We start from the raw sequence: 16,003 nt of genomic DNA on the forward strand, positions 1-16,003 counted from the left end.
GTAACGCCTGTGAGCGCTGTGGTCACACTAAACAGACTGTGACGATTCTGTGATTGTCTGGGAGTTTCTGCTCTTATTGCATCGTCTCCTGTGACAACGCCCATCTGCTGCCAAAATGCGCTAAAACAAACCGTGACGAAGCATTTTAACCATGATTTGACCCAGCGCATCATCATATCCCCCCTGTTTGTGCTTCATTTATGGCCCGTCTTCATGGAGTCAGTCAGTGCATCTGACTGGACTGCAAAGAGCTCTGGGTGTTTCGTAAAACCAATGACAGCACATCATGGATTCCAATTACCTTGTGATTATGGATTTTACCGATGTGAAGGTAACAAATGGCCAGGACTGATCTGAACTCACAAAAGGGTTCACATGCACAGAGAAATACCAACGGCATAGACGCACTCAAGCGTGTATTCTATCAGCATCTTTTGTATTTGGAATACTTTGTTGCAGTTGTTGCTGTCAGAGCAAATGAGCAAAGACAATGTGTCTAAATAGCAAAGTTGCTTGTCAACACCTTCAAAAGGCGTCAGTGTTCTAAAAACAGCTCGTCTGTGGTTATGAAACCAAACCTGCCACCTCCACAGCTAAGACTGAGGGATCTGTCTCAGTTCCTTTCAGAGAAAGATGGTGGTCATGCTGGAGGACGGTGTAACAGATGCCATTGTTGGAGCCCTGACCTCCCCTCTGAAGAAGCTTTCTCAGCGAGCGTCCAGCTGCTGGGATGTGTTGTTGCTTTTCAGGATTTCAACAAGTTACCAAAGCAGTCTTTTCTGGTGAGGACAGTCTGACATCCCACAATGAGACGTCTTGTGAATTTTCTGTCTAAATTACGCATGGACACACTAGAGCTTATTTTTTAAATTAGCCACTGCAGTGTTTTTGTTTTTAAAGAACATGAAATGCTGATATTAATAGAAGAATTAACAACAAACTTGCTACTTACAATTACTGTAAATTCTGGACTATAAGCCGCGACTTTTTTCCGACGCTTCATGCCCTGCGGCTTATACTCCGGTGCGTCTTATACGAGGATTTTAACTTTACCCTGGGGTGTGGCGGGCAGCGGCAGCGGGCAGTAATTCCCTATTGTTCCTGGTGGCAGCTCCAAGTACCGTACTTAGAGAAATTACCATAACATTTGGCCAGGAATTTCCCTAAGTACTGTACTTGGAGCGTCCAGTCCATGCCGCGGTGCAGTGTAAAAAGAGCGTCACACGATATTTTCAGTCATTTGTACTCACCCTCAAGATGGAGAGCAGAAGAAGGAATGTTTATGATGCAGCTTTCAAGTTAAAGGCAATCAATCTGGCGGTGGCAGATGGAAATAGAGCTGCAGCACGTAAGTTTGGCATAAACGAATCGATGGTGAGACGCTGGAGGCGGCAACATGACGAACTGACCCAATGCAAAAAGACTACAAAAGCTTTCAGAGGTCATAATAGCAGATGGCCCGAACTTGAAAAGCTCTGGAAGACTGGGTCAACGCTCAGAGAACGGGCGGCCGAGGTGTTTCCACCGTGCACCGCGGCTTATTTACCGGTGCGGCTTATACGTGTTCAAAGTTGATTTTTTTCGCTAAAATAAGCATCTTACATTACGGTGCGCTCTACCGTCCGGAATTTACGGTAATAGAAAATGCATATTTGCGAACACACACACACACACACACCATATATATTATATCTGATTTGATGTCAAATTCTAAAACTTGAGCAGTACTTTTCAAATAGTGACCAAATGAAATGGCATCTACGGTCATCAGGTTCTGGAGCTTTTAGGGTTCCTTCCCTCAAATACTGCATGACACTTGTGGTGTTTTTGCTCATGTTGGACCACAGAGTTGGTGTGAACCGGTCAGAGGGTAAGTTATAGTGGGCTTTACTAAAGGAAAAATTTCAACACAGATGAATTTTTAGAGTTATGGCAAATTATTTCAATGAATTAAAACATTTATTGTTAGTTGTTTTTTTTTCCCCCTGAAATTGAGTTATATTAGGATTAGGCTTAGTTCAAAACCAATGACAGTCGCTGCAATGTTATATTAAAAGAACCAGAGAGATAAACACACACCCATAAAAAACTTTCAGTTCAACTGAAGTCATTTGGGAACTCAAAGGGCCGTCTGTCTGCTGAAGCAGCGGTTGGCAAGGTGTTTGATTAGCCTCATAGCCCTGAGTGGTCTCATCAAACGGCTGTGGAGATAAATGGAGTAATTGGCAAATCATTGGCTTGCTCTCCCTCTGTGTTTGTGCTCTCTCTCGCTCCTGATTCCCAGTGGCTTTTCACTGTTGTCGCCACAACTGACTGAAGTGCTGCTGCAGACTGAATTCAATACAGACCGTCTTTCTCTCCCTCTCTGCTTCTGCCTTGTGTGAACTGAACTGAACCGCAGTTCCATTTAAATGTCACCTTCAAAAAAACATATTATTTTATGATTCTTATATAATTAAATTGGTTAAAATTGGCTTTACAACAGCAGCAGCATTTGAGCTGACATTAAATTTGAAGTGAATTGAGTTATTTCTGAAGTGAAGATGGTATTTAGACTCACAGGGTCACTGCAGGTGAGCCCTCCATGTTACATTACCGAGCGCGCACCGTTGACCCCAAACTTCTGCTCAAACCATTCACTCTTGAATTTAAGGTGGAAGGTGAGCTACACTTGAAAGATGAGGAAGAGGAGAAATATGTATTTGGGGGTTTGAATGATCATTTTGTGTTGGTTGAGAATCCAAATTTTAACAACCAATCTTCTTCTTCTTTATCTAAAAGATCTTCATGCTCATTAAGTGCAAACAAAAAGATAATAAAGCAGATTTTTCATCTTCAAATAACCCAAACGTGAAGCAGAATGAAATCAGGACTGCTGGAGTTGAGTTGGTTGTATAATTGAATAATCATTCCAGTCTGTGGTACAAACAAAAAAGGTCAAACACGTGCTGGTTCCAGACTCTTGAATGACAGGATTAGCTGCTTTTGTGTTTGTTTCGTTGGTTTTTATGTCTTTTGACTGTTGGAGAGATTCGAGAGTCAATTTGAGGTGTCAAAAAATATGTCAGACGGGGCTTTGGAACGATTCACGAATAATTGATAAAATCAAAAAATAATCTGGTGATTGATCAACTATGAACCAGAATCTGAGGGCAGCAGCTAACATTTTGGGGGATTCTCATGTGACGAGTCGCTATCCAGGCCAAGACCTCTAAGATTTTCTGGTTAGATGATAGCATAAAGTCCAATTAGCAACTCACAATGCAAAAATGTAGTTGAGCTAAAACAGAACCGACACTTGAACGTCGATAAACTGAAGAGCCGAGTCGTGGGCAGGCCACAGGCGCATCGTCTCATCTAAATGCATTGTGTTTTGTCAGGTGAGTGCATTGGACTCTTCTTTTTCCCTTTCCTCTTTCACCTGCTCAGATTTGTGGAAATCAGAGGAATTCCCATGAGTGAGCGTAAAGCGACAGATGCTGAAGGTGTTTGAGAAGCGTGTCTGTGTTTGGACTTTGAAACTAACAAACTTCTCCCTTGTCTTTAAACAACTCATGCTACCAATTATTACTCTCCATCTGCGTCTCCCTGTGTGCTGAGGTGGGTGACAGTAATGAACTCTGACTCACTGGGTTTGGAGAGGATGTAAGTGAATGTAGATGAGGGCGGGGGCGGGGGTAATTGCTCTCCTACAGACCTCTGAAAGGCGTGTGTCAGAGAGAGAGAAACGCATCCGTCCCACAGGGGTTCTTAAGTGAAAATGTGCAGCAGCCCCCTCAAGATGGAAGCACTTCATACTTCTGTGTAATGAGAGTGAATGGATGGATTGATGACATGGTGAACAGGTGTCACAATGAATGTTATCAGAGAGAAAGAATGGAGAGAAACACGTTTTTTAATCACAAATATGGGCTGTTATTCACGCCTGTCATTACCGCGTCCCAGATTTCTCTGCCGCAGCTTTAATGTGATGCAGCAGCTTTGTTTGTTTGCATGCTGGTTGGCTTTTGCTCCTCTCAGTCACGCCTCTACGCTTGCACAGGAATTCATCTGTGTCTGTCACTGCCCAATGCAGTCAGAGCAGCTCTGTCACTTCTTATCTGCTGTCACGGCCACAAAACTCATTTGTGTGAGGACTACACATCACCTTGTCCCCCCTGAGTCGTGTTGGCAAATATGAACTCTCCGCTGTCATTCTCTTAACCCCGCTGGAGTTTTCTCTATCGCCCTCAAACAACAAAGAAGACACCTCGTCCAACTCTTCATCTTCTCTTGCTCGTTGTCATTTTAGCTCCCTCTTACACGAGTACTACCAGCTGAGATCAGAGCCATGCTCTCCTCACTGCTGGCTGCTTGTGATGCTAATTTAAGCATTGCCTTATTCTGCTTTGCATTAAGTGTGAGTCAGTTTGACACTTAACATCTGCCCTTATACAGAGAAGTGCTGTGATTATGCACAGTATATACATTATGTTCCCCTCAGGGTCAGGTGGAGGGAAAAATGTCAGTTGCTCTTATAAGCAAATATAGCTCATAAACAACTTTCTCCTTTTAATATCGTAACAATTACCATTTGTTCAGTGTTTTCCAAAAGCTCTAGAATAAAAGTAGCTTCAGCTCTTGATGACACACTCAAAAAGCACCAAAACCAAGAAAAATCGCAGTCACAACAACAAGTATCTGTACACCTACAAGTGTGCAGGTCAAACTAAAGGCGCTCTGTTACAACACCATGGGTTTGGTCACTCACCCATCACGCGGAGCTTCTCGGCACCCACCACCACCTCCGACTCATCGGCGGAGAAGAGCAGCTTCCCAGATGTGGATTTGACCTCAAACATCCTGCCTCGTGCTTTAAATCCGTTGGATCCTAAATCAGACGGACACACACACACACACACACACACACACACACACACACACACACACACACGGGGCATCAGAGGGAGTGACTGACGCTGGAGTGGACTTCTGACTACATTTATTTTGAAATTAATCTTTAACTCATATCTAAGTCATCACACACCTACAGGGTGTCTATGTTTCCAGCAGGAGTTTCTTGAATATGAGAAGATGAAGCAGCATGAGGGCACACCAGCAGGTATTATGGCCTTTAATGCAGTGATGTTACTACAACCAATGTATCCCTTTGAGATACAATCATGTATAAAGAAAGAAGAATAACAGCAGACTAAAAGAGACCTTAGTCATATTTTTTTATGTGCTTATTACCAGCGTGAAGGGTTCTTTTATTTTGAAAACTATCGCACGTCATCGCGACAAAACATGTACATTTTGGTTCTAGCAGCTCATGGTTTTAGAGTGGGTCACCTGACATCACATCTCCAGAGGTTCTGTTGACGCAGTGGAAGACGCCAGGAAAAAAAAACCCACCACATATTTTTTGGTGCATCTATTTGGGATAACACTAATGTTGGTCGATGGATTTGTTTATTTCCCAACTAGTTTTGAAAATATTATACAGATATGACCCCCCCCCATGGAGGGCAAGGTATTGATTGTGGCAGGGGTTCGTAATCGCTGTGGGAGACACGCGGTAGGAAACTTTCCGGCATTTCACTTAAAGTGGAGAAAATACCAGAGCTGCCAATAATCTGACTGGTGTCACGACAAACAAGAAATGTAGACAACTTCCTCCAAGTCAAATTGCTTTGTCTCATGCAGCTGCGGAAAACGTTCAGCACTGGGGAGACTGATTGACACGCGCTCAATTGATTCTGTCACTCTCCATCTGGGATCTTAAGCTCCTTCCCATACACGAACGGCACTTAGTCAACCATGAGAAACATCTGAGCAGACTTCGTCTTCCTCGTCTCCAGACCCACAAGGTAAATGTCAGCACGCTTTTTAACGTGAAACACTATTCATCGAAGCTTGCCAACTCTATTAGAGTGTGACAGGAGGAGAACGGGGGAGAGTAAAGAAGAGAGTCCGAACACAGAGTTATGGTGTGGCGACCGAGGCCTCGGCTGGCACAGTTCCCTGCGGTAGACAAATTAATGATGTGATAAAGTTTAATCATGATAATGAGGCAATGACTTCTGAGAGTTAAAGCAGTTGTTCCTTATTTAAGGGCCTAAAAAAGGGGTTTAAGGATAAATAAGCAGCAGATCAAAATATGTAGGTTGTCCTCTTGATTATTTTCTAAACTTTATTTCTGTGTGAAATGCTAGATATATTTTTCTCATCGGGCCTTGAGCGATGGGATGGCATGCTTGGACTTCCATGGAGGTACGTATTTTTATGAAATCTGGTTGCGTGACAGGTCGTATTACAAGGAACAGCTCGCTGACATTTGGAGGCGGTCCTGAAGAGGCTTTCAGGCTATTGGACAGGTTTGCGTCACGTTTCTGGTCATAGATGAAGTTTAACTAATGAAGTTTTTGAGTCAATGTGAAATAGGTGACAACGACATCTACGTACTTACAGCCAGTAACCGTACCGTACTGAAGCCCAGGACCTGACCGTGGTGATCGGCTGCTCTCGTCAAACTAATCAGGCTGCAGCTGCCAAATGTGCTTGGACGGATCGGCTAGCGTGAGTCTGCCGGTTAGCTCCTGGAAACGGTTTGGACCAGGTACTGGATTGGTGAGCACCTATTTTCCCTTGTATTTTATTAGCGAATTTTGGTGATCCTGTCTATAGTCCGTACCAATGTCGCCTTTGCCAGAGGTGTGCTTTCTCTGAGTGCTTTCTTGCTTTGAACTTTGCTCCTTCATGAAAACAAAACCTAGCCCCCCCCATTTTTTTTTACATTTATAATCGCACCACCTTTGAAAGTATAAAAAATGATGGAAAACTTTAAAAACAATCTTGCAGCTGACATCCAGAGGATGGAGAGTTCACTGGAATAACCAGCACCCCCCCATGATGATGTAATTCTTACATCGCTCAGCAGTGTAATATTTATACACCTCCTCATTTACCTTACAGGCCTAATACATATTTGTAGCTGGTTTTTTTGTTGTCTTTTAAAGAAAAAAGTGTTTTACACTTTGACAAAGTAAAGGTGTTATATGCCATGGTATTAAAACACAAATACATTTGCCTTGTCTGGCCTTCGGTCTAATTACTAATGAAGAAAACACAACAGAAAGCTGCTTTGTGTGAGTGCTACATGAAGATGTTACGAGCCGTTATGTGCCTCCGTTGAGAAGTGAAGCTAAAACCTCTATATGTGCTGCATCTGCTGAGGGTTGTATCTGTTGCAGTTGATGTCGTCAGTGTTGCAGGTTTGATGTTTCTGAAACATTAAAACATGAATCGTTTCCAAACAGCATGAAAACACTGTGTTTCCCCATTCTGCATCATACCTGTTACAAGTTGTGTGAGCAGCTGGTTGTTGGTGTTGACGATATTGACCGACACATTTCTGGACGACTGCAGGAACAGCGGGCGGCCCTGCAGAGACGAAGGGAGGATTATTTATTCATTTCATTGTTCAATGGTGATGGAACTTTCCCTGCTCTTTTGAGAAGAAGTGGAAGAGCAGGTGAGAAGAAGGAAAATGTACATGAAGGCTGAAAAGGAACTGTTTTTCACTTTTATCTGTAGTAGAAACTTACTGACAACACATTTCTCAAAGTTTCTCACTGACGTGATATCTCTGCCATTGTTAACTCGGATGTTTGGAGGAAATTTCTTCAAAATTGGGCACAAACGTCTACTGGAGCCCAAGAATGAACTGAAACTATTTTGGTGGTCAAAGGTCAAAGTCACTGTGACAGGCACACATTGTGAAAGTATCCAGGCAGATTGTGTTTTTTTTCCTACTTTAGGCCGAAATGTTTCAATGACTGATCATGTGACATCTCCAGCAGCACCAGCAGCAAGTCAAAAATATAAGGATGCACTGCTATGGTTTATGATGGAGCACCTGGCTAATAGCTTGTTGAAAAATGGCTTCATACTCACAAATCGGCCCGCTACATTGGCAGAGCTACTGGCAAGAACAAACACACACTGGAGCATCGTTATTAACAGCTCTGCACCCAAACACACACTGTATGCGTGTAAAACGATGGAGACTCAAGGCTCCCACTACATTTGTTAGCTTCCATTACCCAGAGTGCCCTGCGGCAATCTGTAATGCACCTCACGTCAGTGCCCAACTAATCTTCACGCCTCACTCAACTTCTTAATTAGAGATAACGGCCTGACCATTGTTTCACACTCACAGCCAAAGACGGGATATGTTTTGTGTCCATAATACTGATAACATTATGGCTCTTGCTAAACTTATTGACGTTCCCACAGTAAACACATGATATGCAAGTCAGACATTTGTACAATAACAATCGAGCGAATATGAAAGTGGCAGAGTTTGAGCGTTGACAGTGCTCATCTCAGAGTATATCAGAGTCAGCTCGAGTCGTTTCACACAAAATCACTCAGGCTGGGGGCTTCAACTTTTGACTGAGGTGCTTTGGCAGCAGTGTTGTTATATTTGAGGAAGCGATTGAAGTGACTGGGCCGGCCCATCTGGTACTCGCTACAACTGCCAGATGGCCAGTCGGAGCCTGCTAGTAGAAGCATTCACCAACAAGAAGGTGGTCCATGCATTCGACTTTTGAAGATGTAATTTGTCTCATTAGGGGCCATCTTTCCTCATTGTTGCATGCTTCATCTCAACGTCCTTCCCGAATTCAAAAGCATGAACATTAAAAACAGATGTAGGCCAAGTAAAAACAAATACGGGGAATGGATACACAACCGATTTTTAGGGTCATCCCACGCTACACGCTTGTTGTCTGTACGGAGGCGCAACCAGCTTGTCTGACGCAGCTCATTTATCCCAATGTGTGGACCAGTATGAAGTACGCGAGGGTAAATGGTGGGTGGGTTCATTGTTTTTCTTGAAGCAAACTTATTTCAAAAACAATTTCACAAATAAATCTGTACTTTTACTGACAAGGTAGATCTAATATGAATTGTAAATCGAAGGTGAGAAAAAAAGTCAGATCCTCTGATACTCTGGCTCCCTCGGCTCAGTAAATAAAATATCAGAACCCTCTGCGTTTTCTGATCCCCCTTCTCCCTTTCGTGCAGTCCCTACAAGTTCAAGAGCCCCAGTGGGACTGGCGCCAGCTTTATGAAGGACACACTAAACAATTCATGTTATGCTTTTTAGGGAAGTTTTTTCTTCACAGCTCCACGGTTGAGCTTCAAAACCACCATCACCAAAGAGTAAAATGCCTGTTGTTCCATTTCTCTGCACATTTCTTTCCTGCTGCAGTCTCACAAAAGTAGTGCAGGAGTCCTTTGGGGCTTTTTGTGTACAGTACATGTGTTTGGTTTGTTGTTGTGTGGGGCCTCTGATCCACTACGCTTCTTTCTCCTCTTTCTAAATATTGCAACAGGCCATATTACTCACAGCAGGATGTCTCTCACACAGAGAGGAACTGGGAGACTTGAGAATGGGAGAATGGTGCGTACCGGAGCCAGAGCTGCTGTGAAGGCTGCGGAAAGCTCAGTGGTTGAATCAAACCTCAGTAGTAGAGCCAAAGGAACAATTGTTAGCAACACAGTTGAGGCAAATTCAAAATTCATCCATAGCTCACGACCCAGACTCCCTCTGTTGACGAGCTGTTAGTTGAGTGTCTGTGGATCATTAGTGGAATAGTCGATTGCTTGCTCATCGTTTAAAAAGTGGCTCATTCATCAAGTAAAAGCAGTGCACATCTGCTGCTACCTGAGTCAGTGTGATAAAACTGTAAATTGGGCTTGTTAAGCGGCTCTGGGTTTACTATCAAAGGATTTCACGCTGAACCGTTAAGATTGCTGGAACAAGAAGTCCATTTATGTTGGGAGCGTAATGGAGCTTCAACTAGAGTATTTTTGGAATCGAGTATTCTGTCGATTATTTCTTCGAGTAATCGAGTACTCTAACGAATTATACTTTTCTGTTTTTAAACAAATAAATCAATTGTGTACAATGCAACATGTTAGGGCTTTCAAAATGAGCAACCAAATGCCGTTTTTTTTCCTCAGAAAAGGGTTTTTTATTTTAACAATTTTCAAAGTTTAAACCAGTACTGGCTGAAAAGCGAAGCCAATACTATACTGCCATACAAAGCAATAATATAATTCTGCAATCCAAAGAAGCCTAAAACGTTAGGCATAAGAACCTAGCCCATTAGTATGAATTTGCCAAACGTGTTTAAGGACGGCTAGATAGAGAGATTAGCTCTCAAGTCCCTGTATAAGAAAAATCAAAACACTAAATCAAAACACACTTTAAACCATGACTGGCTTGAGAACTAAGCCGATATAAGTATCTGGTGATGGTACGCAAGTTCGGCGTTGCAGTGTACACACAGAACGACATTTTCGGCACTTCGAAGTGTGAAGTGGTCCCACACTCCAGCCTTTTTTGTCCATCTTCCGCCATTGTTCGAGCAAAACTACCCGTCCGGCATCGCTTGGATGTGTCCGTCAGTCACAACAGTCCGGGTGACACGCACGCATGCACACCTCACGGCTCTCTCTCTGTCTCGCTCACACACACGCGCGCGCACCTCATCGCTCTCTCTCTCTCTCTCTCTCTCGTTACGTTATCTTCACGTGAGGTTGATTTAAAGAAGCCTTGAGGTAAAGAATTTGCCTCGATCATTTTTTGTACTCGAGTAATCGTTGCAGCCCTAAAGTGTAATTCTATAGAAACCTTTTGTCAATTGATGGTTTTCAGCTATTTCAGTTGTCACGTGTGGCATTTTCTTCCTAACAAAGTCCATACAGCCATGACGTGACGTCCCACCTGGTACAAATAAAGGCTTCTTACTGTTCCCTACCAGACTCGGTGTCAAGCTTTCTTTGCCAGAATAAAATGTTTCCATTACACATATTTGCAGAGCACAGATGTGTATAATCTGTGAGCCAAAAACATCAACATGTCTGACAGGAGCAGTGAAGCGTCGACGCTTCTATAAACGAGAAAGTTGTGCTGGACGGGGCAACACCATCGCACTACAGACGGAGGTTAACGTCGTTTAGAAAACTTTATTTAATTGTTTAACCCACTTACTGACTAAAGCTTCTCTTTATCGCTCAAAGCCATCCAGTCATCCATCCATCCAACCAGTATTTCATGTGATGTCCAATGTTTTGATTTTATGAGAGAGGGTTGCTAAATGCCTTTATTGGCAAAGAGGACCACAGCTGCATCCAGCCCCTCTCAACACGCTCTGACTGATCGTATTTTTTGAACAATTTGATGATAAATGTTTTTTATTAACTTGCACCTGGCCACGTTAGTACACTTGACATTTATAGCAAATGATGAATGAATAGGAATATTTTAGCGTGCCATAACACACTAGGAACATGTGCTTCTTTTGAGATGGTGTTGAACTTGACCTCCTCCGGCACGTTACCGCCTGTCAAAATATGCTTCCTGGCCTCCCGTCTTCCTCCGTCTAATTCAGTCCTCCTCCATCTGTCTCCTTCTCTCTCCCTCTCATTACTCTGCTCTCCCATCTCCAACGCTTATCCTCCCTCTCAGCTTGCGTAAGGTCCTACACAGCAGAGATAAAGCGTGCTGCTTGGTTGTGTTATCAAGCCATTTGTCCACAACCGGCACACTCCCAGCCATTATTACTGCCGGGTAGAAAGGACTAAAGGGTGCCTATCACTTTATCACGCCGATCTCTGCATTTCCTCCTCATCTCTGTGCTTGGATATTGTTCCACTACTGTAAGAAGGATAACAAGAGGTGACACTGGGGGTTGGTTTGTGAACAAAACATGTAAGGAGACCTTTGAGTGACTTTGCCTTTAGATTGAACCACATAAATCAGGACACTTTTCTGTCATTGCTGCAAGTCGCTAAGGAAACATCACAATCCCAAGACGGGTCCATACGGAAATTTAATGACGCGACAAGCTTTTCCTTTCTATGACACAGTATTTCACATCTTGCTTTGCTATGACACAATATGCCAATTACAGACCATCTTGTACCGACAACTGACACTGCATGAGACAGGTCACATCAGGTCATTTTTGACCGACACATGACAGAACATGTCCGACTTTGCTAGGAGATGACAATTATTGCCTGTCTTTGCTTGACCTGATCTAAAATAACTCGTCGTCTTAGCACAGAACGACAGTACCACAGAAGCACAGGGCCGCGGAACCAGCGTCCATATTTGATGTGGTTGAAATGAGAGTGTGTTGGCAGATACTTTTCACTTCAAGTGTCTCTGGCCATGATGACATTTGGTGTTGTGGGCTGGCAGAGAGTGTGTGTGGCCTCACCTGGCAACTGTTTTGTTATGAAAGAACACAACATTACATAAAAAAAACAGTAGCATGAGTGTTTCATCTGTTTTGTGCATGTGATAACATGTCTGTGAAAAAGAATATTCAACCTACTTGTAAAAATAATTGGAAGGAGCTTTGAATACCCGTATATATGCTAAGCAGGGTTGGTTATTAAGCTTCTCGACTTGTGACTTACTGGTTTGGACTGGATTTCTTTGGCATAGAGAGGTTGGAGGAACTCAGAGTCGCCCTCCAGTTTCAGGCCCTTCTCTGTTATTCTGAGGTTGCCCATGCCGTCCTGCGGGGAGCAAAGACAAAGGGAAGTCAAAAGAACATATCGACAGGTTGTGAATTCATCAAATACACAGTATATTGCTGTGCATACTGGTCAAGCCCACTTTCAACTGAATGTTTGTGCACATTCCTCTGTCCACTTAAGTTGGAGACATCACAGTTGTTGTTTTTTTTTTTTAATGTCAATGCTGAGTCACATATGACACCAAGAGTCCCAGTTTGGGCCTTCAGATGTGATGAAAGTGCTCCTACATGGCTGGCTAGACTCCCAGTGGCGTATTACCAGCCGGTGAAATATGTTTGTGCGGCGGTTGAGGCCAAGCCAAGACGTTTCACGGTGCCTTCGCGCATCCACTGCCATGTGGTGTGGAGCCATGAACATGAATTGCTGCGGCCAACAACTGCCTTTTCACTTCTGACACCTGCTATTTGTTAACAAGCACGTCTTATTTATGTAGTATTGAGGGGAAATATTACACTTGATACCACACACACCTGACAGTGTGAGGAATGGTGTTATACTGTGACATATTCAACAATTGGTAGGCAATGTATAAATATAGTGAACACGATCATGTAATCACGTGTCCAAGTTGCTTTGCTGTCACATGTAGATCTGAGCATGCCGGCACTCCATGTTTGACAATCCAAACCAATAGGGGTCAGAATATTAGACACTTGAGATCAAACTGTCAGACCTCACCTATGCTAGCACTGTGTAAGACTGTGAGTCTGTCTCTTTGGGGATTTTTTTGTTGTTGTTTTTTCTCCCTGCAGCAAAAATTTAAGAGAAGATGAAGAAAACCACAGGGCAATTTTTATAGTATCTGGCTCTTCATGTTCCAGCTTCCCCATCAAATTATACTGGAGCTGATACATGAATTCATTTCCTCTACTGGGACATTTGGACTTCTTTGGAGGGCCACAACGTTTTCTACAGGAAACAGCCAAAGAGACCAAAAAAAAAGATTGAGGAGAAACACTTCATGGTGCAAAGCTGCGACTTATTCACCGCCGCAGATGCGCCGTGATGCCTGGCTCAGGTAGAGGCGCCTGGCAGCTTTTACTGCTGCAACCGCTGCCAGGGCTATGAAGTGGCTTTAAACCATGTCCACAAACGCACCACAGACGTGTGCACCACCTTTCAGAGAGATGTGCTGCTTGGCAAGGTAATTGTTTATGTTTCGCACTATGCTACAAACGCCAGGAGAGTTTTTCTGGTTCCTTACAGCTGAAAAATGTTTAACTTTGGGAAAAACTCAGCCAGTAGTACAACCACAGTTGAGACGGGGAAGGACAATAACAACACAGACAAGCAGTCACGTCCTGGTGCTGAACAAAAAGGATGGGGGAGTGGTTGAATCAGATAATTTTAGACATCAAAAAAACAGCAGCCTCCAGTGGATTCAAGGCCCTAAGACTCCACTGACATTAGCTGAACAAAATGTTGTTTCTTAGTCCTTTTACTCTCCTGATTCACAGCAGAGAGTGAGCCCATGGAGAGGGAGAAGACTGGAAATGGTCCCCTTAGCTTCCTTAAGATTAGCCGATGCTCGCTTGTTAAGGAGCTCACAAACTGTCCCTTTAGACAGAATTAGTTGTTACTGCAACATTTTAATGTTAGATGATTGAGAGGTTTGCTAAAAGGTTAATATGTGAGCAATATTTCAGAGTACTTTCTGCTGTCTTAAAGCTTCACTTAGCCTATACCGTTAGGAAACAAAACATTTTCATCATTTTCTCACATCAACATAGTTAAGTCCAAATTTTCTTTTAGGACTTGTCGTAGTGAAACCAACTCATGCGCAAATATGATTGATTATCCCAACTCAAATCCTTCCAACCATTTCTTTGCTTCGTGAAGTCTTTCAGAGACAAAATGTAGTAACTGTCTCTGTTAGCCAAGCAAATTTCAGCATGGCAAAACACCAAATGCTTATGCATGCTGTACATTAACTGAGTTACTTTAAGGTGGCAGCAGGCAAAGAGTATGATCTAATAAAACTGGGTAGATGACTTAGCACAGCAGTAATCCAGAGGTTACAAAGGTGAATTTGTGACAAACTTCAGCTGCAACAAAAGCAGAAACACTTCCCTTTGTCTCACATTTCTTGCAGTGGCTGTGCTTTTGTTTCTTATGCACATGGTTTTTCTTTGTCTTCTCCCTCCATATTTCTACAGAAAACAAGGGGATGGTGTGCATCACCTTGCCAGTCAGTCAAAGGTATTGCAGGAGTGTTGCAGATGCACCCATTTTCTCAGTCTGTGTACCCGAGCAGCAGCAGACCAAAGGATATTAACCAGCGATGACAAGAAGAGATTTGGTGTGAGGGGCTGCTTTGATTCAAACCCAACTAGCAAAGCTGACCTTTCCCTTTCCATCCAGTCATTTATATATAGTATATGAGATCAGCTGCTGGATCATTTCAAAGATAAGACTGAGAACAGGAGGTAGAGGAAAAAAGCAAGCCATCTTCCCATATGATCTTCTCCTGCAAAGACGTTTTTTTTGTTTTCCTGCCGTCTCCTGGTCCCTGAGGTCCTGACGAGCAAATGGAGATCAAGACCCTTGAAATCCCAAAGTAACTGAGGATGGTTTGAAGCCTCCTCCATGTAATCCTTTCCGCCCAGTCTGAAAAACATGTTATAATTCTGACACTGTTCTGGCAATGGGGGGCTGGTGCGGGTCCTGGACGTGTTGTGATTGCGAATTAGTCCAAGGTGGATATAAGCAGGCCTGTCAGAGAGGGCCAGCAGTTCTTATTTCAAGTTCATTTCCAGCATTTTGACTATGGAACCGTAAAAGAAGAGAGCTGTGTTTCCTACTGGCTGTTCTCAACTCCATCTTTTTGATTGCTGCTCAGCTTTCGACTGATTCCTATCATAAGTGCCCTCAGACTCATGTGCTGCCACTGGCCTGAAGCGTGCACTGCAGGCTTCAGTCTAAGGATAATTACTGAGGATGCATTTTCTTCCCACACAGCTTTGTGTCTCTCTGTGGGGATGTCATGCAGTCATACTTAGACATTCAGCTCATACAGATACTTTTCTATGTAGAAAAGGAAATTTAAGAATTGTTGCTATTATAATGACTATAATAGCACTGTGTTAAGAGCTGATACACCATAGCCACAATTGCTTCCATCGTACTGTACTGTACGTATCGTACGTACTGTATCTACTGGAGCACTGTACAATCATGAGCGCTGGTTGGAAAAAAACAACAACATGTATTTCAAGTTAAGTAAAAGCAAAAGCATGAAAATAAATTCTTTGATCTTAAAAAAACTTATCATCCATAATAACCAACACAAGGACGACAGTAAGGTCAGGAGGTTGTGATATCAACTGAGATGTCAGTAACAGCACTGATGGCTGCTAGCCAAGGCTAACATGACATTAGCTATGAGAAGACAAAGCTACTA

General features: G+C 43.1%; 1 protein-coding gene across 8 annotated transcripts in view; it reads right to left on the reverse strand.

The window, feature by feature from the left end:
- Nucleotides 1-16,003, reverse strand: part of sgcd (sarcoglycan, delta (dystrophin-associated glycoprotein)) — a 247,945-nt gene that overhangs the window by 51,726 nt on the left and 180,216 nt on the right. For all 8 annotated transcript variants that reach the window (XM_086226538.1, XM_086226535.1, XM_086226540.1 and 5 more), the window contains 3 exons: nucleotides 12,481-12,582; nucleotides 7,335-7,422; nucleotides 4,751-4,870 (listed from right to left, as the gene is read on the reverse strand). In XM_086226538.1, the coding sequence (XP_086082664.1) occupies nucleotides 4,751-4,870; nucleotides 7,335-7,422; nucleotides 12,481-12,582 (310 nt within the window). The remainder of the gene's footprint in view (nucleotides 1-4,750; nucleotides 4,871-7,334; nucleotides 7,423-12,480; nucleotides 12,583-16,003) is intronic.

The sequence above is a fragment of the Aulostomus chinensis genome, chromosome 15 (assembly GCF_037954235.1).
Source record: "Aulostomus chinensis isolate RoL2024-O1b breed Wild chromosome 15, RoL_Achi_v1.0, whole genome shotgun sequence".
Lineage (NCBI taxonomy): Eukaryota > Metazoa > Chordata > Actinopteri > Syngnathiformes > Aulostomidae > Aulostomus > Aulostomus chinensis.